The 22,860-nt window shown below is 45.1% G+C and overlaps 2 protein-coding genes across 6 annotated transcripts in view; one reads left to right on the forward strand and one right to left on the reverse strand.

Moving 5' to 3' along the window:
• Positions 1 to 8,974, reverse strand: part of FAM72A (family with sequence similarity 72 member A) — a 75,893-nt gene extending 66,919 nt beyond the window's left edge. For 2 of the 4 annotated variants that reach the window (XM_083173036.1, XM_083173035.1), the window contains exons 1-2: positions 8,684 to 8,974; positions 2,451 to 2,606 (exon numbers count right to left, since the gene is read on the reverse strand). In XM_083173036.1, the coding sequence (XP_083029162.1) occupies positions 2,451 to 2,606; positions 8,684 to 8,832 (305 nt within the window). In that variant the 5' untranslated portion in view covers positions 8,833 to 8,974. Of the gene's footprint in view, positions 1 to 2,450; positions 2,607 to 8,637 lie in introns of all 4 variants that reach the window. The other 2 variants (XM_083173037.1, XM_083173038.1) reach the window with 2 other exon arrangements.
• A 104-nt stretch (positions 8,975 to 9,078) lies between these two features.
• Positions 9,079 to 22,860, forward strand: part of SRGAP2 (SLIT-ROBO Rho GTPase activating protein 2) — a 109,438-nt gene continuing 95,656 nt past the window's right edge. Inside the window, exons 1-2 of one of the 2 annotated variants that reach the window (XM_083173032.1) lie at positions 9,079 to 9,247; positions 10,869 to 11,336. In XM_083173032.1, the coding sequence (XP_083029158.1) occupies positions 11,270 to 11,336 (67 nt within the window). In that variant the 5' untranslated portion in view covers positions 9,079 to 9,247; positions 10,869 to 11,269. Of the gene's footprint in view, positions 9,248 to 9,333; positions 9,359 to 10,868; positions 11,337 to 22,860 lie in introns of those variants that run through there. The other variant, XM_083173033.1, reaches the window with a different exon arrangement.

Consider the following 22,860-nt stretch of genomic DNA (forward strand, 5'->3'; position numbering starts at 1 on the left):
TGTAATGGTGCTCTTTTGCTTCCCCTTACCTTCAGTCTCTGTTTGGCTCTTTTCTGGGGTGCTGCGGTACGTGAGCACTTCGGGATGGATGATCTCCAAAGGAAAAGATGGACAGACTTATGGACCATGCATGGGCAGCATTTGTGAAAATTATAAAAAATTATTGAGTGCCATTAAATATCTTGCATTGGACTGTGGACTGGCATGATATGTTTGGTATATAGGCGATTATGGTATACCACCAGGAGACCTAAAAGTGTGGGCTCACATCCATGTTAAGCTGCTACAGAAACTGGTATACATTTGTGTAAAAGCAGCAGGTGTGGAACTACATGGCCCAGCATAATGAACAGATTGTATGTATGAGCATTACATGTATCTAGAATGACCTTGCTGGGATATGTAGTTCCACACCAGCACTATTGTTATGCTAACATTAGAACACAGCATTAGATGTAAAAAACATTGCAATGTTTGGATCAGTTGTACATTTGTTCAACTTACCAGCGCAGGGTGGCGTTGGTAGCCTATCAGTATCCGCCACAAGAAGGCCAGGAAGCACCTCGGGAGGTATGATTCTTCTCATAACTGGTAAATGCAACTTGTTTGGCAGATCCTCCCCCAGTGCGGTTAGCTTCTTTAATTTCAGCGCCCATTTTGGCCTTCAGGTGCCTCAATGTCATTGAAGCGCTTCTTGACATTTTTCACAGTGCGCTTGAGGTTGCTCACTGCATTGACGGCCTGAGTAATGGCCAGCCACATGGCCCTCTTACGCTGTGCAGTGCTCTTATGATGGTGTTTCCCCAACAGCCGGTCATATACAGGTAGCATGGCCCTCACTAATGCCACATTCTCCTCATATGTGAATCTGACCTTGCGGCCACTTTGGGTGCGGCCAGTATCTCCATCCTCCTCCAGCTCCTCCATGGCCATGTCCGCCACCTCCTCCAGGCCAGTCTGCCCCTCACCTACATCTTCCCCCACTTCACCCCAGTCGACCTCTGAGATGTGGGCCTCCTCCTCTGTCTGGGTGATGAACACATCCTGGGTTAGAGACTGTGATGGGGATGCCAGAGGGTCCTCCACCTCCTCCATCTGGGGCTGCACCTCCGGAGCCTGTGCTGGCCTTGCTGTGGCCACACTGCTGCCTCTCAGCATACCTCTGCTGCCTCTACCCCAGGCTCCTCTGGTAGTGCTGGGTGTGACTGGCCCCCTGCTTCCTCTTCCAAGTCCCCTTCCACTGCTCTGTCCTCTCACTCCAATCGCTCCTCATTCCCTATGAAAGATTAAAATGGCGCCAGTGCACCTTTATATAGGGGGTGTGATGCATAATGTAGGGGACTTAGGTGGGCCAATAGGTTAGGGGGTTCTTTGGCATGCGGAGGCAGTGTTGTAAATCGCATTCCGGTTGGTCCAAAACTCACACATGACCGGCGCATTAAATCGCACATTTCTGTGTCATAATTTTGCACCACATCGCACTTTTTACCCGCTTATGCGCATCCCATTAAATATGCGATTTACACATGAAAACTGCGGGGGGGAAAAAAAGTGCGATTTGCGGCGATATGGTGCGATTTTACAAAGTGTGAAAAACTCTCATTCTATTAAATGTCACCCATGGTGTCATAATAAATGGCCTTGATGTTGGCTACAAAAGAGGAGGTCACTAAAAGGGGACAAAAAGGAAGGCAGTGCTCAAAGCATAGCAGCTATGATGGCCGGCAAGTTGCGTGGAGTTCCTGAATGCTTATAGCTTTCTGCGGTTTTATGCAGCAATAAAGAGCAGGCTACAGCTTCTGATACTGTGCTTCCTAGTACAGGGTCATAGTCAGAGGAGACTAGCACAGTTTTTGGTGCAGAAGGCTCATTCTCGCCATCAGTATTTGCGCAGAAGAGCCATGATTACATTGACTGTGGCAACCATGCTGAAAATAAGCACTGTGAAAGAACCGATAATGTGGGTCAGATGAAAGCATGGAGAGGCTTTCATGAGGACTGTGGAAACCTTTCAGGACAAGCAGTGGATGGCACATTTCCTGGTGCTTCTCCAGCATGTGCTTCTGACCAGCGACCTGGGTGTACAGCTCTGCGCCAGTTCCCAGCCCTCTGAAAAGTGAGCAGTCCTCCTCTCCAGCATGTGCTCTGGTGGCTAGGCTATGACATCTGCAGCCAACACCCAAGAGGGACCAATCAGTGGCTTTCGGCAAATCCCAGGTAAGAGCCATTTCCACTACAGCCTACCTGGTATAGACCCACTAAAAACCCTGCTTAATTTCCCAGGTAACAATCTCAGGTCACTTTACCAGGGAATTTTGACTTGTAGTGGTTTCCACTGACAAAAATCCAGGGCAGGTGCGAGAACATGAACAATAATCAGGGTATTTTTAGGTCAGGTTATAGGTTATCCGGGTATATGTTGGCTGCAGAAAATGTCTGTTTGCACTTACTTGCTGGGGGGAATATCTGTGGAGAACATCTCCTGGTCTGTGCCCATTAGCAGCTCTGCTTTCATTCCACGTGTGCATAGCACCTGCTTACAGAACCTGCAGCATAATAGAGACACATGCTTCTCCTTAAAGATGGACGTTGTGAAGGACATTATGCTGCACGGATGACAAAAGCAAAACACTTAATTAACATATACATTGCTGGTAGTCCAATGTGACATAATGGAGAATAACAGCTGATTGGCCAGTTTATGGACAAGTAAATGAATGCTATGTGAAACTTTCTATTAACATTCAAACTTTGATTAACATTTTATATTTCAATAGTACATCACAAAGCACGGCCCCATGCATCGCTATCGCCCAGCGATTAAGATCCAGCATGCTGGATAAATCTAGTTACTTACCGGTCAGTGCCAGTGTCCTCCCCGGAGAACACTGCCCCATTACAGACCGCTCACCACACTTGCTGAGCAATCTACATTGCTCAGATCACTCATCCGTGTCATGCCGTGTAGGCCCCTTAAGACTTGGATTTAGATAAAATGGACAGAGATAAAGTACCAGCCAATAAAGTCCTAAATGCAATGTTACAGGCTATGGGGCAGATGTATTAAGCCTTAACAAGAGATAAATGCAAGGGTGATAGAGAGATAAACGTCCAGCCAATCAGTGCCTTACTGAGTATTTTCAAACACAGGCTGTAACATGTCAGTTAGTAGGTGATTGGCTGGGCGTTTATCTCTCCTTATCACCCTTGCATTTATCTCTTGTTAAAGCTTAATAGATCTGTCCCTATGTTTGCAATATGACCGTTAGGAGGTGATTGGCTGGTACTTTATCTCATCAAAACTTAGTAAATAAATCCCATGTCCCCTACTAATACAATCAGAAGATTGTACAGTAAATTGTCTGCGTTGATTGTTTATTCTTTTTTGCTCCCACACTGGGATAATTAGGACTATTAATAGTAATTTAATTATTTTGTGCCAAATGGGTTATATTCAATTGCATGAGCATACGTACTTCTAAAGGCCCCCATACACTAGGGCGACTTGTCCTTAGGACAAGTCGCCCACGACTTCCCCCTGGGCTTCCCCGGCTGCTCCTTGGGGGAGCTTGATTTTTTACTTGCTGGTGCTTTATCTCCTTTTACCTTTTCTCCGCTTTATCTCCAGTTTATCTCTTCTCCAAGCTTAATAAATCTGCCCCTTAGCCTCCAGGCAGTCCCTGTGCCTGATGAGACCTAGTAGTTCCATACCCTCCAACATTTTAAGGGTAGAAATCGGTACACATTCGAGAAGGGGACGTGGTCATGGATAAAGTGGGCATGGTCACACCCCCATTCCGAATGTTCACTGGGCATTTTGGCACCTCCACGTCATCTACCACACGCACAGCAACACCGCAGGCACTGCTTACTGGTGGGTGTCTTGGGGAAAGAGAGTGCTTCTTCATCCGGCCACCAGCTCTTTTAAAATAAATCCTGACAGCCTGGGAGCTTGAAGTTCCTGGAGGGGAGGAGCTGCGCTGCGCACTGCAGATAATGGATGGAGTCATACTCGGGAGGCAGGCAAGGTTCCTGGCCGGTACCCGGCCCCTCTGTTAAGGTCGCGGGCAGATGACACATCACGCCCGCAACCAGACACTTGAGCCACGGCCCAGTCAGCATCACAGCCACCCAGCCCCCCTGTGGTCACGGTCGGATGTGACACAGAAACCGGCACCGGCAACCACAATCACGGAGCGGGAGCAACAGTGGATGCTGTTAAAGCTCCGCTCCTCCTTTCTTTGACCCCAGGAGCCGGACTCCAGAGACAATGTAGACAATGGCGACTCCATTGCCTCTGGCAGATAAAAACCGCTACAATCGGTACATCCGTTTTTAGCCGGTACAGACCGTTAAAAACGGTACTGTACCGGCTAAATCGGTGCAGTTGGAGGGTATGTAGTTCTCACTTTGTGCATGTGTAATGAGTGCACGTGCATAATAAAGAGCCACTCATTACATATGCGCATATGTAATGAGCGGCTCATTATTATGCACGTGCACTCATTACATATGCGCAAAGTGAGAACTGCTAGTTCTCATCAGGCACTGGGACTGCCTGTACCCCGAATGGACCCTGCATGGACCCCCGCTGCCTCCCCACTGCCCTGCATCCCTGTGCAGGTAAGTACAAGTGGAGGGGAGGTGGGGGCACAGGGCAGGTACGGGGGGGGGGGGGGGTTAGGCACTCTTTACAATGGGGGGGGGGGAGGGATTAGGCACTCTACATTTTACACGGTTCACTGCAATGGGAATGGTACTTAAATGGTATTTAAAACGGTAATCTGCTGCAGTGGGAATGCTAATACCGTTTTAAATACCATTTAAGTACTTTAAACTGGTCTGCAGTGGGAACAGCATAATTCTGACTGGTTTAAAAAATAAAGAGATAAAAAAAATTATTTATTTGGGGTGTACGTATATGTGCCTATTTCTGGTATGTATACATTTTCTCTCTCATCGTTCCATGTTTGTTTACATTTTTTGTGCTTATTGTTATATGTTCTATGGTTACATGAAATTAGATATTTTATTCTGCTTTATATACACTTTACTATATGTTCTACATCATCCTGGTTTAAAGATGTACCCCTGAAGAAGTCTATCTTTATGGACAAAACACATAGGTTACTAAGGTGTGTGTCCATGTGCCAGCCGCAAGCTTCCTGCCTCATAGTACATAGAATTACACAGAAAATATAGTTGGAGTAACTTTAGGCCCATATTCAATGCGGCCGGCGAGGGAATTAAACAGCGGGGATTGCCATTTAACCCCCACGCCGGCTGCTCACTCTATTCAATGTTCCGGGGGAACAAGGCCAGAGAGCAGTGAATAAATTACATAGGAAAATCGCATTGCATGCAAAAATTGCATTTTTTGACGCAGAATCGCCCACTAAGCCATTTGCTTAGTGGGCACCTGGCAAATACACAAGTACTGTAGCTAGTGTGGCCCCCATATACCCTTATTCTGTTTGTACAGTATATCCAGCCACATGCCTCAATGTACACTCCAGCCTCATGCCACCACATCTGTTTCCGTCATCTCAGACCCACCCTACATATTTCTCTTCCTCTAATGATGAGAGCTACCGTCAATTCTCTGGTTTTACCTTATGCTTTTTAGAGCTACAAATCAAGTAGCACAGCGGGCATGTAACTCCATGATTAAGGGGGGGGGGGGGGGTGTTCAGTGGCGAATCATTAAGACCCTGCAGTGCACAAGTTTTTTATGCAAATAAAGTATTTGAAAACAATAATGTTGCGATATTACTTTGTACATAATCCCCGTGGGGAAACTTTTTTGCACGCAGTCTTTGCAGAGTGGCTTTTTGAATTGCCTGTATATTGACTTTGACAAGGACGTTAAATTTGCATCCCAAAAGTTAAATTCATTTTTTCACTACTACGGTGTTTTGCTGGATTATTATTATTTTTTAAAGAATCCAAATCGCATGTGAATTCCATAGTGCAGGAATGGCCAAACCGTGGCCCTCCAGCTGTTGTGAAACTCCACATCCCAGCATGCCTTGCCATAGTTTTAGCATTCCCAAATAGCAAAACTGCTGCAAGGCATGATGGGACTTGTAGTTTTACAACAGCTGGAGGGCCACAGTTTGGCCATGCCTGCACTACGGGATTCACATGCAATTTGGATTATTTTCATGTGATTGAGGTGATCAATTGCATGAATAGCAATCAAATCGCCTGTGATTGAAAGCCGGACTGATGCGATGCGCGGTCAAGTGTGCATCGCACCAGAGCCCGAGAGTCGCACCGGCTGCAGAAGCAATCTCTGTAGGAACACATCCAAACTGAGCAAGCTGGACTGGGATCCAATGTGATATATGATATGCGAAAGTACCGCAATACAATATATCGCAGGGGGGGGGGGGGGGGTTACGTGACACTTTCAAAGGGGAAAATGTCACACAAGTGTATACATAAAATATATGCGTTAAACTGCATTATAATTTTTTATCAACTTACTAAAAACAGAGACCACAGTGTTGAAAACAGAATGAAATGTTTAGCACTGTCATGCTTTTTTGAAAAAGTGTAAAAATGTCACCAATAAATTCCAATTTAGCACAGATGAGCATTTCTTTAGCTGCCAGTGTAAACTATTCATTATAAATTAACTTAAGCAATGACACATTCTGCAGGCTTTTCAAGTACATTGTCAATGTGTGCAGAATGCTTACAAATGTAGAACTTCAATAAAAATACAAATGTATAAACAAATCTTCCTTCCTAAAAGAACGTCATGTATGATCATTGAACATGCTTATTACAGTAGTGCACTCCTAAACAAAAATCACAATGAGTGAGCACTTCCGCTGCTAAAGGAAACCTCTCTCCTACCAAACAGGAAAATGACAGTAGACAATAGCTCAACAGGTGTCCAAAACTGAAATGTAGCAGCTTGATTTCCTGGCAGAGTAGATTACGCACACTGAGAGACAAAAGCATAGTGGGCTATTAAGGAGGGGTTTATAGCATTATGCAGAAACACGTTCTGCATTATTTTATGTACCAAAGGAATGAGATTTCGCAGATTTAGGGCCAGATGCACTAAGCTTCAAAAGTGATAAAATTGGGAGTGATAAATAGCCAGCAAATCAGCTCCTGCCTGACATTTTTCAAACACAGTCTGTGACATGGCAGGTAGGAACTGATTGGCTGGCTGTTATCACTCTCCATTTTATCACTTTTGAAGCCTAGTGTATCTGGCCCTTAAGCTGGCTACAGACTATAAAAGCTGAATACACACTAAGGGCGGGATGTAGAAAAAATGTGGTAAAACCCCTATTTTATGGGTTTTTACATCATTTACATCAAGTACTAAAGCTTCGCTCGTAGGGTTACGCCAGCTCTAGCTGGTGTAATTGCATAGAAGCCTATGGCTTCTCTCCACAGCGCTGCTGCCTGAGGAATCCGACACGGATCCCACCCAGCATGCTCTGGGGCTGCCAGCGTCTCTGCAAATGTGCAGAGGGACTACCGGGTCACAGACCTGGAAGTCCAGGCAGCGGCAGGGATTGCAAAGGGCAGCTCTTATCGGAAGAGCTGCCTATGTGTTGCTCATCGCATACGTTAGTACATATGAGCATCAGTGGGATGTACCGACAATGGTTAGTACATCCCACCACAAATGATGTATGTGCTCAGCAAGATTGGCCATGATGAGGACGAGGCATCAGCAAGAGCATACAGTACATGTTTTCAAAGTCGGCCATAACAAATGACAGCTATGGGGAGGGAGTAGGGGCCATGCCACATTCTGAAGAATAGTTCTACATGTAATCAACAAAGGATTGTGCTGATGACACGAGGGAGCACACATCGTCAGGTGACAATGTGCAGTGTGTACCCAGTTTACAGTGATCAGTCCAATCTCACTGGAACAAAAATCTGGTATTGTCTGACAGTAAATGACAACCATTTTCTTCTAAAAGCCAAATGGATGTAACCAATTTGTCTGACCGTTCAGGTTTGTCTGTTTTCCAATTTTTGGGAGCAAATGGTCAACTGTCATCTAGTACACTTCCTAGTGGTACATATTTACATAGTGCAATAAGCCACTGGTTCCCAAACTTTTTTGAATCACGCTGCCCTAGAGCATCAGAATATTTTCACAGCACACTTATGCCGAAAGTTTCATATGGAGAAATTTAGAAAACAATAATAAAGTAAAATGATGGGGGACAAAGATTTGTTTATCCACATATTCTTTGATTGGAAGAACTTGTTTGCCCATCACATTGAGAATAATTTTTTAAAATTCGTCAAAACTCTACAAACAAGGCTCCCCTGCAAGGACACCAAGGCACCCCAGGGTGGAACGACACACAGTCTGGGAAACACTGCAATTGCCAATAGTGTGCCATGTAGAAAAAGCTAAGGTTTCTACAGTAGCCTCAGATGACCCTACATTCTATCTATAGCGATAACACAGTACAGCGGGTGATGCATTTCCCCCATATATTTTCCTAATGAACACTACAAAAGTGGAGCCATCTGACTTATTTATTAAGAATGAGATGACACGGCTACTTTCCACTTATACGGCGATAATGTGTGCAGCGCATACTGGAAGGAGCGGTGCCCAGCGGCTGGCTAAAGTAGACAGAGTACCTACTGCTCGGCTGCTGCCGTACTAGTCTAGATCACTGACACTGACCAGGAGGACGATGCTACTTCCGCCCTGCTCCTGTCCAGCCTCCAACGATGTTTGAATCTCCCGCGACGGTCACCGCCCATCCATCTGACCCTGCAGCGTGATCCTCCTGTACCCTTCCTACTACTGCCAGCCCCGCCTCCGTGTCTCATAGGTAGCAGCGAAAGCCTCGCCCGGCATTGTGCTTTCTCCACTCTCAGTGGCACATTAAACTGACTGTCAAAACCTAACTGCTCCCGCCTCCTTTCCACGGGAAACACGCCCTTTTCTTTGCTGGTTGGCTCCGCCCATACAGTGTGGAGCGCTCTCCAATTGGCTCCGAAGCGTGTTTTCTGGCAACGCCTTTTGCAACCACTGCATTAGCTGAGCCAGCTGTCTGTCATGCGCACGGCACTTTTCCATAGGACTATCGACCCGGAGTGGGCGGGACCAGGCTATTCCAGGGGGAATAGTAGTTGCAGAAGGAGATCCTTGCCTGCTCTTTTTATGGATTGCTCGGGATCTGAGTGAGGATGAAGAGATTAGATCCGGGCTTTGGGAGAGAACAACCCCTACAGCAGGAGTAAGGTGAGCATCGGCTCCCTGGGTGATAGCTGTTTCTTCCCTATGTGACAGAGAGGAAAATCAGGGATGTAATGGGGTGTGTCGGGATCCCCTGTGTGCACCGCATCACCTAGTGTGAGTGAGGGAATGCAGCAAACAGTGGGTGGGAGCGGTAGGAACACGACTGTGGGTCCGAGCCTCAGCCCTGTTGCTTGCACTCGGCGGCAATAAGTGTGTCAGGCTCCCGGGCAACTTCGTTATGCAGATAGAACAAAAGATGCACTACCCCTCTAGGAGGTGGCCATTCCCAGCCCATGCTATGTGATGACACTATAATGTAATAAGGTGATATTCCGGGCGTGTGCATGTACCCTGCGTCCCTGCGATCGCTGCCAGTCACCCTTACGTTCCCTTTAATTCTGGAAGGTGTTCCCTGCTGCCTACTGCACAGTGATCTGCCTGCCCTGGGTGATCGGTACTGTGTTGGGGTGGAACAGGACAGGGAGGGATTGTAAAGATTACAAAGCCCATCCATTCCTTACAAAGAGGGCATGTGAGCAAGTCACACCCCCCCCCCCCCCCACACACACACACACACACTCCCCACCCTTAGCATGTATTAGGTAGGCCCCCAGATGCTGACATTTCTGTATGTGGAGCCCTAATATTGGACCCCTTAAACGTGGCTGGCAGGATTTGCATCCAGTGTGATTACATAGAATTAGCTAATTGCTTGTGCAGTAACATTCACTGCTTTGTTGCAAATCCTACAATCCAATTTCCTGTCACATTATCTGGTCCCTGTGCTCTTTTGAAGTGTAAAGAGATGGAGGGTTTTCCTTCCTGGCTGACCTCTCTCCTCCCCTTTCCTCTACTTTATGCCAGAAAGTAGCTCCCCTTCTCCCTCTCCCTTTCTCTCTTTTTTTTTTATTTTTTTATTTGAGTTTTGTTTTTCTCATTGGCTATTCTCCTGCTGGGTTTAATGCTGTCTGTGTCTTGAACGTGCAGCATCCTAGGGGTCACAGCTATTTCTGGAGTCCTTAAGAGGATAGACATTACAGCCCTTCCTGGATATATGTGCCAAATCTGACCAAAATACTAAAGTGCAGGAATCTGTTATTCTGCATTGTTCTCCGCCTGACCAAATGCTGCACAAAGTGTCCTCATTGTTTCTATGTATCTGAGATGGTGATATGTGACTATCTTCAGGCTAAATGTGGATCTGGTTAGGCTGCATACATTTATGTAAATCCACCGCGAGGGACTATTCATATGGTTTGCAATAACACAATGCAGTTTCCAATATAATGTTGGCTCTATACTCAGGGGAAGTGGAGCTAAAATCTATTAATATACCATTTCTGCTGACACAATATATACACAGTCTATGAGGTTCTATTGATTTATTTTCTGCTGTTATAGCCATATAAAGCCTTCAAGTTACTTGTCGTCAAAGGCCATACCGTACATCTAGTATATTAGTAAAATCTAAGTATATTTTAAATAAAGTATTTCTTCTCTTCAACTGGGAGTTGATGGTTTTCTAGATGTTATGTTTTGTGCATGCACTAATTGTATTGTTACACAATGCAAGACTTTGCATAATAGGTTATTGTTTTTCTTTATTTTCCTGTTGCATTTCCAGCCCATAGAAGCCCCCTTTGCCCTCTCCTATTTGCATTCAAGCCCTTGTCTGCGTGAGATCATTTGTGGAGGTGAAGATAACCATGCAGCTGATTTGGGGAAGGACTTAACACTCTGTACTGTTAATGTCTGCAATCAAGAGGGGACTGCAGGAGCCAGGGCTGCTGCTCAGGATTTGGTGCAGGGAATAAGGCCAACACTGCTGCATCAAACGTTTGCTTTGCAGACAGCTGCATGTTGTCTGAAAGATCCAGCGCTTTCCTTGCCCTTTCTGCTACAACCTACAGTGCCTTCACTTCTCCGTGGACTGACCGTGTACAGGATCACTAACAAAACCACACTGATTTACATCTGCAAGAAGCATTCTTTAAACCCAGGACTGCAGCACCCAAAGCAGAGAACATGACATCGCCAGCAAAATTTAAAAAGGATAAAGAGATCATCGCAGAGTATGACACCCAAGTCAAAGGTATTGTATTATTTCTTTTCATTCTTTGCTGAGTTAGAGGTTTTTGTGGGGTGGATCAGGAATCTGATGTTTCTGATTTAACCAGCAATGTAGGATGGGGATTTGCATACATTTTTTTAAAGGGCTGGGCTGTGGTATGCTAGTCAGCAGGGCCTGGATGTTTTAAATCCTTTTAATGCAGTATCTGTTTTAGGAAGCGGTTAACCCCTTTCCTGCTAAAAAGGGGTTAATGCTAGATTATCTTTTGCAGTCCATCTTGTGCCTATGCTGACATCACTAGTACATATCCTGCATAATGAGTGTGTAAATAGCATTTTGTGAAGGCCAGCTCACTCCTTTTACTTCTAGAGTCCTGGTTTTTATTGCAATTTATATCTAGCAAGAGTTACAATAGTAACATACAGTCAGGTGTTTGCTACTATGTTTATCTGCTTTCCAAATTGGCACAAATCTGCATATGTTGACAGACATATTATTTATTTTGTATTTTATATCCTGAGTAAATAAATGCAGACATTTAATGGGACAGACTTAAAAATACAGGATGCAGAGATTGCTTGAGGGTTTAGACTTGCCAGCATCCAGTGGTATCTAAAGTGTACTTCAATAAATAAATATTTTGAGGTGTTTCCTATAATGTAGAAAAATATATATTTCAATTTTATAAAAATTTTTTTTTTTTGCTTTTTCCATGGTATAACACACCAACAGTCGGGATTCCGACAGTCATTAGCCCGACGTCGGAATCCCGACTGCACAGCGGGGGGAGCGCAATGAAGCCCCTTGCGGGCACGGTGGCGAGCTGCGCTTGCCACCTATTTTATACTCCCTCTATGGGGGTCGTGGAACCCCACGAGGGAGCAGTCGGGATTCCGACGTCGGAGTAATGACTGTCGGAATACAGACTGTCGGTGAGTCGCCCGGCACCCCTTATGACGTATGATCGAGCAACTGTATGTACTATAAAACACTCTACTTTCTGCTGCAAGTCATCTCGACTGATCATATGTGCAGCACATATGATCAGTAGAGCGACCTCTCAACCCGCGGAACCCCGCATTGCACCGAAATACCTCCACAATATGCACACAATCGATCGCACAACCCATCGAAATCGTGCATTCGGGTCTGATATCGTTCTGATGTATGGGCAGCTTTAGTTGCAATAGTGATTTGTTCGCTGTGACAAATCATTAACAACATGTTTCATTTCTGTAAAATAGGAAGTATATGAAGCCAACTGCTCTGGCCTCTTTACTTTCCTAAATCTTTGCATTGCTATCCTGCAGAATAATTGTTGATTTCCAGTATCACTGGCCAATGATATACCAACATCCTATTATACTATATTGTCATGTAATGATCACATAGTGCATCCCCTCTGTCTCTGTGTATACCACTTTATTCTCAGTAGATGGGACCTTTTCATTACTGAAGGGTGTGCAATTTTTAGAGCCATTTTTCCCTGTTTATCACAGGTGGCAATGGAAGGCCCATAAAAGTATCATTTCCTATTGCTGCATATCACAGTGATGTGGACTAATAATTCTGTATAGCTATTTGGCCATAACCGTTGTCAGGCCAGTGTTGTCCCAAGCCTGAAGCCTTGCAGCTTATGCCATGGCAATGGCTAACTGGGTCAGGATCGAAAATAGTTGTTCGTTTAGATCAGGGGAGAGAAATAAGCGGCCCTCCAGGTGTTGATAAACAACACCTCCCAGCATGCATTGCCTTAGTTTTACTATTTGGTGGTGTTAAAATTGATGCAAGGCATGCTGGGATGTGTCCTTTATCAAAAGCTGGAGGGCTGCTTATTGCCCATCACTGGTTTAGACCCTTAATGAATAGACCCTTTGACCTTGTGAGAGTTTGCACCCATTGGGTATTAACGCAATAGGTTCTCAGTTAAGCAACCAGCAAGTTCTAAGGGAGTTGGCAGCTACATTTAAAGTGTCAAAAAGTTAGAGGCCTGATTTTGCCATATTACTGATTAGTGCTTTAGATTTAGCTGTAAACCAGAGTTAAGGTGTGTACACATGGGAATTTATCGCTGGCAATATGGCCGCTGGGTCATCTCTGGTCGCTGATTAAAAGGAGTCACTGAGCAATATATCTCCCCCGTGTGTACACAGCTTTACTCCAGTAATTCAATTTCCATGGCTAATGCAAACCATGAGCACTTTCAGCTAATCGGCCATGAACCTATTAATTGTTTTGCAGAGCAGATAAGTCACAGGTACTGTAGCTAAAGTTGGAGAGGAAAGCCACTAAGAAAACTGCATCTTCACCTTTTAAATATAAGCATTAACATTAAAAATACTTTATCTTTGAAAATAAAAGACTAGTACTAGTTTAAGCTAATTTAAACCTCTATATATTACTACATTATACAGTTATACATTATACAGTTGTCATGAATGCAGAGATGGAGACCTGCTCTTATTTCTGTCCAGAGTACTCTGGTGCTGTCCAGTGGCGGTTCCTACCTTCTGTATGTTCAGTAGGGGGGGGGGGGAGGGGGGACAGCTGCTGCCAAGTCTGCTGGAGGAGGTGCCGGTACCTGTCATCAAGCACGACTGGTGGCTTAATTGTGAATGCACAAACCCAAGCTTCTATGGAATACTTTGGCAGCAGCCGACTTGGACTGATAATAAGGTAGAGAGTAGTTTCATACAGCAAGTATATACTCGGCTAATTTGAGTCCGGACTGGCAGTCCCAGGTAGAGGAAACCTGTGACTAACAGGTAGGACTTCCAATAGGAAATCTCTTCCAGTCGCAGTAAAGCCAGGGCAGTGCCAGACTGAACTGGCCCAAATCCGCAGTGGCTGATATTTAATGAAGGAGAGCTGCAGTCCTGCAGCCCATAGGTAACATCCACTCCTGGGTCTGCCCAACACTAATTCTGAATACACACCTAGATGATCCCATATTGTGGCTGCCGGTGGAACAATAATTTGGTAGGCATACACACAAAACAATATATTGTGCAAAATATCATTCAGTGGCTACCTTTGAGAGCATGCTCTTTAAGATATATTCAGGTCTGCTTTTACTGTAGGCAGATGAAAAGCTGTGACTGCCGATGCATGGTGGAAGGGCACAGTAGTGCATACACACTAGACTTTGTGGTTCCAGTTCAGTTTGAAATGACAAAATGTCCTATGTGTCATTTGGTGTGCACTCCGCTTATCTCTTGAAATTTTACTGCAAACATAAATGCAACATTAATTCAACATTTGTTTTCTTAAGCTAGATCAGTTTCTCTGTTTTCTTCAGCTAGATCAGTATTTATTTTCTTTAACTGACTCTTAAATTTGTAGACATCTAGAATATCATGTTTGAATTATTCAGGAAACAAAGCCATATTTGATGTCCATTTGCGTTACCAAAGAGTACTTGTTTTAATTATAGGTTGCCTTTTCAGTGTACTTGTTTTGATAGGGGAAATCAATTAAATGCGCTTATTACATAGCTCCATAAATGAGTGCCCAGAGCTATTCAATTGGCTGCATTGCACCTGGCACTTTAAAGTCTGGAGATGCAGGTTACCGGACCTAACATGACTGTTAGTCGCGGTCAAGGATATTCTTCAACTTAAGTTCTGGTTGATTATCATGCATGGAATAGGGTTCCACATCCCTCATTTTTTGCACGTTCACCCTTTCCGTTGAATTTACTTTTCTCCACAATCTCTGATAAAAGTAGCTCCGCCCACAAAATGGCTGCCTCTGCTCTCTGTAAGTAACATGTATGCAGCAGTGATACTTGTGGTTATACAGTGAATTTAGATTACCACCTTTTTAAATAGAAACGGGGTGAGGGGAAGGCCAATTACATGTCTCAATCTCTTGATCCAATCATCTAAGGGGAGGGGGCCATAGGTACAAACTTTTCCATAGGTGATATTGTCGTTTGAAAGGATATAGTTAAAATGTATAAACAAAATGTTTGACAGTCCTGTTTATCAACGCTGCAATATACTTTTGCAGTGTGTGGCATTATCCATTCATATCTGTTTCCTTTGTTGAAAGGATTTTTCAATTAGCAAGTTTCAGTATTTCAAGTTTCATAATTTTATGACACAGCCTGATGAGGAACAGCTTGATTCTGTTGCCAAAATAATGTATAGAAACTGGGTGAGTCCCGTCTGGCAACAGATGTGTTCGAATAATACTAATACACCCAAGTTAAGATGAGTCCAGCCGCACCCATGAGCTGAACACTGCTCCCCATTCAGATTGACTGGAGGGAGAGGTGCATGCTAGGGTGGGATAGAAGTATTATTAGCATGTTCTTTTTTGTATAATCAAAATAATCTCATTCCATCCACAGTCTAAAAAATTAAATAAAGAATTAACTGTTGGTGTAACGTTATGTCGGTTACAACTAGCAAAATGGTCAACATTTGCAATTGGGAATTGTAAGGTATGAAAAAGTTAACACATTCCTTTTTTTTTTTTTTTTTTTGGGATTGTATCAAGCTTCAAAAAGTGATAAAGTGGAAAGTGATAACCAACCAATCAGCTCCTACCTGTCATTTTTCAAAAACTGCCTGTAACATTGCAGTTATGAGCTGATTGGCTGGCTGTTTATCAATCTCCATTTTATCACTTTTTGAAGCTTGATACATCTGGCCCTTCGTTGTATAGAGGTATGTGTTTGTAGTAGGAGAGAGGTTTATATTTCCACACTGGTTATATGCCACATCAAGTATTCTGCCCCTTACTAGAGGCCAGGTTTCCAAAATTAAAGAAAAGCTGCTAAAATGGCATATTAGTGGCTTAACAGGAAATACTTGAAGAGCTAAATGTGTAAAGCTAAATGAGAGAAGGGACCTGAAACAATTCAATATATCTGTGGTTAAAGCCCACTACACACAGGGTGAAGGCACACAGATCACTCGGCACACATGGCTAACACACATGGGGTGGGATGTATTAAAAATACGTCGCCGCCCCGCCGCGATGCGGCTGGCATCGCGGTGCGGTGACGGAGGCCCCCCGCGATACCTGTACACCGGTGTGCGGGGGGTCTCCGTCACCTCCCTGCCGCCACGCTCTCCCCTCACGCCGGGGACAGCTATGCATGCTGTCCCCGGCGCTTCCTCCTCCCCCCTGCAGCCGGAAGGATGTCCGGCTGCTTCACTAGGGGGAGGCAGGGCTTACCTTCCGGGGTCCAGGAGGACCCTTCAGGAAAGTAAGCCAGAGGGGAGGTCGGCGGGGCGGCGGGTTTGCGTCGGCGGGCAGCGAAAAGAAGCCCATAGGCTTCGGTAGGGTATCGCCACCCAAAGGTGGCTATACCCTTCAGTGCGGTATAATTTTTGATACATTGGAAAATGCGGTAAAACTGGGGTTTTACCGCATTTTCCATTTGATACATCTCGCCCATGGTATGCACCAGCGATGTGTGCTAACCAGTGTTCTCTGATTTAGTCAGGCCATGGTAACGTGCATCGCTGCTGGCTGACTGAATCCACACAGAGCAATCGGGTTCCTCCAAACAAATTTTCTCCGGGACCCCATCAGACAATAAAAATAATTACATGACCCCCCCCCCCCCCCCCCCAAGCAAGTGACTGCAGGAGGTCATCACATCACATGTGCTGGCAGCAGACAGCACATGCATGGCAGCATTGTGGAGGGACAAAATGATGGGAGGAGTCTAAAATAACAGACAATTCAACAGATAATTCAGACTGAGATGAGAAAAGTCATCAGTCTAATGATCAGCACACGTCGTGACCCCATGCTGAGAAAGTCGGGACCAAATTTGGGGTCAGGACCCACAGGTTGAGAACCACTGCTCTAGAATTAGGGGAGGAGGAAGTCTAAAAAGTAACATAAGAACTTTATTTGGTACTTGTTTCCTAGCACGGCCACAATCGCGTCCATCGTGTACCTTAAAGTTAAGGTACGCGATGGACCCGATTTCCTTTGAAATCCGGTCCATTTTGCCGGCAAAGGCAAAATCGGGGGCATCGCGTTGGTCGCGTGCATTAACATGGCCCCCGACGCGATGCTTCCGATTTTGCCATAGGCTTCAATGTTAAAATATTTTTAACATTGAAATCGGGAGCATCGCGTCGGTCTTGTGCCATTATAATGGCACAGGATGAGATGGACTTTGATTAAGTCCATTTTACATAGGAAACAATGTGAAATGGGTCAATATGACCCATTTCACATTGTATATGGCCCCGTCATGGGTTACGCAACCCCATTGTGAGCGGCACCCCACGATTGACGCCAACCCGGAGCGTAGCGAGCCCGCGAGGGGCGGCGGTGCGCGTCCTCCGACCTTTTCATACCCCTACTATCCACGTCGGTGTGGAGTTGAGAATATAAAGTGTGGCGAGCCACCGAGCCTGAAGCGTGGCGAGCGCACGCGCATACCTGTGAAGTTATACGCGTCCCCTCACGGGGCTCGCTGCGCTCGCCACGCTTCGGGCTCGCTGCGCTCGCCACACTTTCTATTCTGAACTCCACGCCGACGTGGATAGGAGGGGTATGAAAAGGTCAGAGGACGCGCACCGCCGCCCCTCGCGGGCTCGCTGCGCTCGCCACGCTTCGGGTTGGCGTCAATCGTGGGGTGCCGTTGAGGGAGTAAAATCGGGGGTTTGGTGAATACTTTACATTGAATCCAATGTAAAATAGGGTCCCAGGGGCCCTATTCACATTTGATTCAATGTAAAAATCGGGTCGGTCGCATCGCATGCGATTTGGTCGCATGCGATGCGACCGACGCGATTTTTCTGACACGATTACCCCGATGCAAATCGGTGTGGCCGTGCTAGGAAACAAGTACCCTTTATTTTACAGAGCAGTGATGGATCCGCCAACTTGCGCAGTAAAAGAATTGAAGATTACAGGGCCCTAGCAAATAACAAAATTAATAATGGAAAAACAAAGAAGGCCCCCGCCATGACTATGACAATTCTTATAGTGCAAATGTGAGGTATTGCATGAACCAGTAGTAAGAAGTGCAATAGGCACATCCATGTGTAAGGATACTATTCTAAATATCTCACTCTAACAATATCTTCTATTGTATACCGCAACAGAATTTGCTGCGCTATATAAGAAACTGTAAATTTATAACAAACATAACAAGGTTCTCTATCTGTAATAAATCTGATCTACACTTGTGTCGGACAATCAGCTGTATGGCTATTTCAGATCCTTACCAATAAGTCTTTTAGAATTAGGCTTTGATTTATTTATGTTGGCCGCCTGCCTAAATTACTGCATCCATTCATTGCCCACCCCTTCCCCCTTTCACTCTATTGCTCCTTTTTCAAGCAAGTAGTTCCTCTGGGATCATTTTTTTACTCGTTTTCTGTAGCAGCAACTGCCATGGTAATCTATAGCCTTGTTAGCTGCCTGTGCAGAATGCAATGGCTTTCATTCCAACATTGCCTTTCATCTCAAACTTTTGTCCTGGAAACAGGCAAGTGTGGCCTATGGTACAGCATCATCCCTCATATGTTTTCTATAACACAATTCTAAAAAGATAATCAAAGGCGATATATCCTGTTGAACTAGCATCTGTCTTCTTAAACAATCTAATAATGAAGCTTAATACAGCAATTATGCACTGCTTATATCTTACTATTGCTCATTTGTAACCATTGTAACCCTCCCGACTTATCAGTTGGGAGGGGAAAGTTTGAGCTTCCTGCCATAGGTAGAGAAGTGGAAATAACATCATTCCTGGCATTTAAGAGTATATTTATTAGCAGCACACCAACATGTTTATGGCAATAAGGGACTATGGGTGGGTTTGGAGAATTTGTGGGCAAAAAGCTGTCACAGTAGTGTTCACTATACGGTAGGGGAACATCATTCCTGGCATTTAAGAGTATATTTATTAGCAGCACACCAACATGTTTATGGCAATAAGGGACTATGGGTGGGTTTGGAGAATTTGTGGGCAAAAAGCTGTCACAGTAGTGTTCACTATACGGTAGGGGTTTTTCTTTAAGTCGGAGTGCTGATTAAAGGGGATCAGCTCACGACCATGATCATTCTGGTGTGTACCAGGCATAAAGGACAGGATCATGAGCTTATCACAATGTTTATAAGGTGCAGGATAGAGAAATAACAGTAGCAAATAAGCCATTTATAGGGGGAGATTCTCTAAAGAAGAAATGCAGTAAAAACCCCGTTATCTATGTTTTTACCGCATTTCTGTATGCTCCAATGGCCCTCTGCAGTGGCGGTACTGCGGAGGGAAACTCCAGCAAAAGCTGGCGATTCTCTGTTGAAGCCTATGGGTTTCTTACCGCAGCGCTACTGTGAGGGATCCGTCACGGATCCCTCCCAGCATGCCCCCCACCGTCCCCGTCATTCTGCGCATGCGCAGATGGACTCCCGGGTCTCTGACCTGGAAGTCCAGAGCCGCATCGCAAGGGACAGCTCTTATCGCAAGAGCTGTCCCTTGCGTTAATAATCGCATATGTTAGAGCATATGCGATTATTAACAATGCGAAGGTGGAGTGACAATGGGCAGCGGATGTTAAAACATCCCGCCCATAGTCTGATATGAGGCATGCTGGTAATTTGAAGGAATGTATGAGGAAGGCCTAAATGAGACCATAATTGCTTCAGAAGAAGAGTGGCTGTGAGATATGGAAAGACTGGGGCTACAAGTGATGGTATCTTTATAGAACCTGTGAAATTGTAGAGGCGTCCAAAGTCCAGTATATGAACTATTATTAATGTTCATAATATTAGTTGATTCTCTGTTATTTGGTTGTCTGACTGACATATACACACTTGACGATTTTCAGCAGAAAATCGGTCAAAACAGCTGTTTTGAGCGATTTTCGGCTGAAAATCGCCCAGTGTGTATGCCCCCCAGATTGCCGACTAGCGATGATGCGCGCTCCCGCATCATCGCTAGTTAAGTGGTTCATCTGCTGGTTTTACCAGCAGATGTGGCGATGATGGATGGTTTTTCATCCATCATCGCCATGTGTGTACGCCTGTCGGGCTGAAAGATTAACCACTTTCAGCCGGGCGGACCACCCCCTGCCGCCTCGCCCCGCCCCCTCGCCTGTCATACTCACCAAGCTGGTCCGACTCCGCAGCTCCAGTCATCTTCTCTCCGGCTGCTGCTGCTGTCTCTGCTCCCCGGCGACTAGCCCCGCCCCCCGCCCTGCTCAACACAGGAGCAGACAGCACTGCTCCCTGCCCGGCAACACAGTGCACCCTGCTGGCCCCGCCCCCCTGGCCACCAATGTTTATATTCATTTAAATGCACCAGAAATATATTTTATATATATATATATATATATATATATATATATATATATATATATATATATATATATATATATATATATATATATATATATATATATATATATATATATATAAAAACTTTTTCATCAAGCGGCACTCCCCTTCAGCAAGTTGGCAAACAGGTGCCCTCCGTGTAGATGGCCTATAGGAGATAGGCGCTATGTAGAATACTGGTGGACGGCGGCACTCACAAATAATGACACAGAAGCAGCTGGATAAGTGTCCCAACGTTTCGAGACCTGGTGGTCCCTTTATCAAGGTGCAGAGATTAACAAGTGATACAAACAAACACATACCTTTTTATGCCGTCCTGGAGCCCCCGCCGGCGCACCGAGCGTCCCGCCCGGAGTCGCAAGATGACGTCATCCAAGATGGACGAACGGTGAAGCCGAAAAGGGCAAACCAGGGCTGCCCACACATTACAATCACCTGGAATAAATAACAAACATTATTAAAACCGTGAATAATACAAATGTAAGGGCTCAATGTGAGCCAATAGGATGCATACATTGCAAAAGAAAGTGTAAAAGTGAAACAATATTAACAAGTTAAAAAACACTGATACCCAGGGAGGTCAACCAATAAATGTGACCTCAGGACAAGATTGGAGCACTCTGCAGTGCAACAAACTTTATACTTAAATAAGGCACAAAACAGGTACAATATAACACACTATGCACTTTTAGATAAAAAGGACACAATTAAATGCCCGACAAAGGCAAACTGGTATACTAATACATAAAATGAACAGCTGAACCAATAAGGGATTACAAAAACACTGACAATCCTGCATGTTCATTTAACCCCTTAGGTGACAGGGTGTCTAGCCGGTGAATCCACCGGCTTTCAGCTCTGCTCAGCATTAACCCTCTGTCACCTCCTCGTTTGAGTGCGGGGATCTGTTCAATGATTCTGTGTCTCAAGGAGGACAAAGAATGGCGTGCGGCAACAAAATGCCTTGCCACGGGCTGGTCACTGCTGCCTGACAAAAGGGCTTGTTTAATGGCCGATCTATGTGCGGCAGCTCTTTCTTTAAAAGTGCGAATTGTCTTGCCGACATAGTGTCGGCCACAGGGGCAACTGATTAAATACACCACGTAATTAGAACTACATGAGACCCGCTGCCTGATTTTAAAAGGTTTCCCTGAATAAGGGTGACAAAATGTGTCACCTACAACCATGTAGCCACACGTAGTGCAGCCACTACACTTGAAACAGCCATTTTTACGGGTTCCCAAAAAGGTGGACATGGGAGTAGCAGGAATGTCGACCACATCATTTTTAACCAAAAAATCTTTCAAGTTCCTGCCTCTTGTGTATGCACACATGAGGGAGGAATTCTTCAAGGACCGCAAGGCCGGATCAGTCCGGACCATAGGCCAATAGGATTTGGCCATTTTACTGATATCGCCGCTTTTCGGATGAAAAGCATTAACCCAGATAAATTTTTCTGCTTTCTTTTTAGGGTTAGAGGGAATCAGGGCTTGTTCTCTAGTGAGAGATAACACCCTCGATTTAGATTTGAGGAGTCCCTCCAATGGGTACCCACGTTCCCGAAATTTGTTAATCATATTGTCAAGGGTTTGATCCAATTCGCCTGGATCGCTGACGATCCGGCGTACCCTCAACATCTGAGAGAACGGGAGCCCGGCTTTCAGTGGGGCCGGGTGATTGCTGGACGCCAGAAGCAGATTATTGCGATCAGTGGCCTTGCAGTACAAAGATGTCGCAATTTTGCCCCCCACCAATCTAATGTTTACATCTAAAAAATTGATGCTATCTTTACTGATGACATAGGTAAATTTAATGGGGGAACTGGTGGCATTGTGGACGTTAATGAGATCTTCCAGCTCATTTTGGGGACCAGACCACAGGATCAGCAGATCATCTATATACCTAGTATACAGCAACAGATGACTGCTAACCCCGGGATTACTTATGAATAACGCATGCTCAACAATGAACATGAAGCTGTTGGCGAGCGATGGGGCCACAGAGGACCCCATCGCACACCCACACAGCTGTAAATAGTACTGGTTGTTTGACATGAAAAAATTCCTCTGTAACGTGAGGCCCAATAATGTAATAAATAATTCAATGTCAGGGCCGGTGTACAGAGGGTTGTCTGTAATGAGTGCACGGACAGCCGCGAGCCCCCCATCATGTGGAATACATGTATAGAGACTCGCGACGTCCACTGTGCATAACAGACACCCTTCAG

The sequence above is a fragment of the Crinia signifera genome, chromosome 2 (genome assembly GCF_055691185.1).
Source record: "Crinia signifera chromosome 2, ASM5569118v1, whole genome shotgun sequence".
Lineage (NCBI taxonomy): Eukaryota > Metazoa > Chordata > Amphibia > Anura > Myobatrachidae > Crinia > Crinia signifera.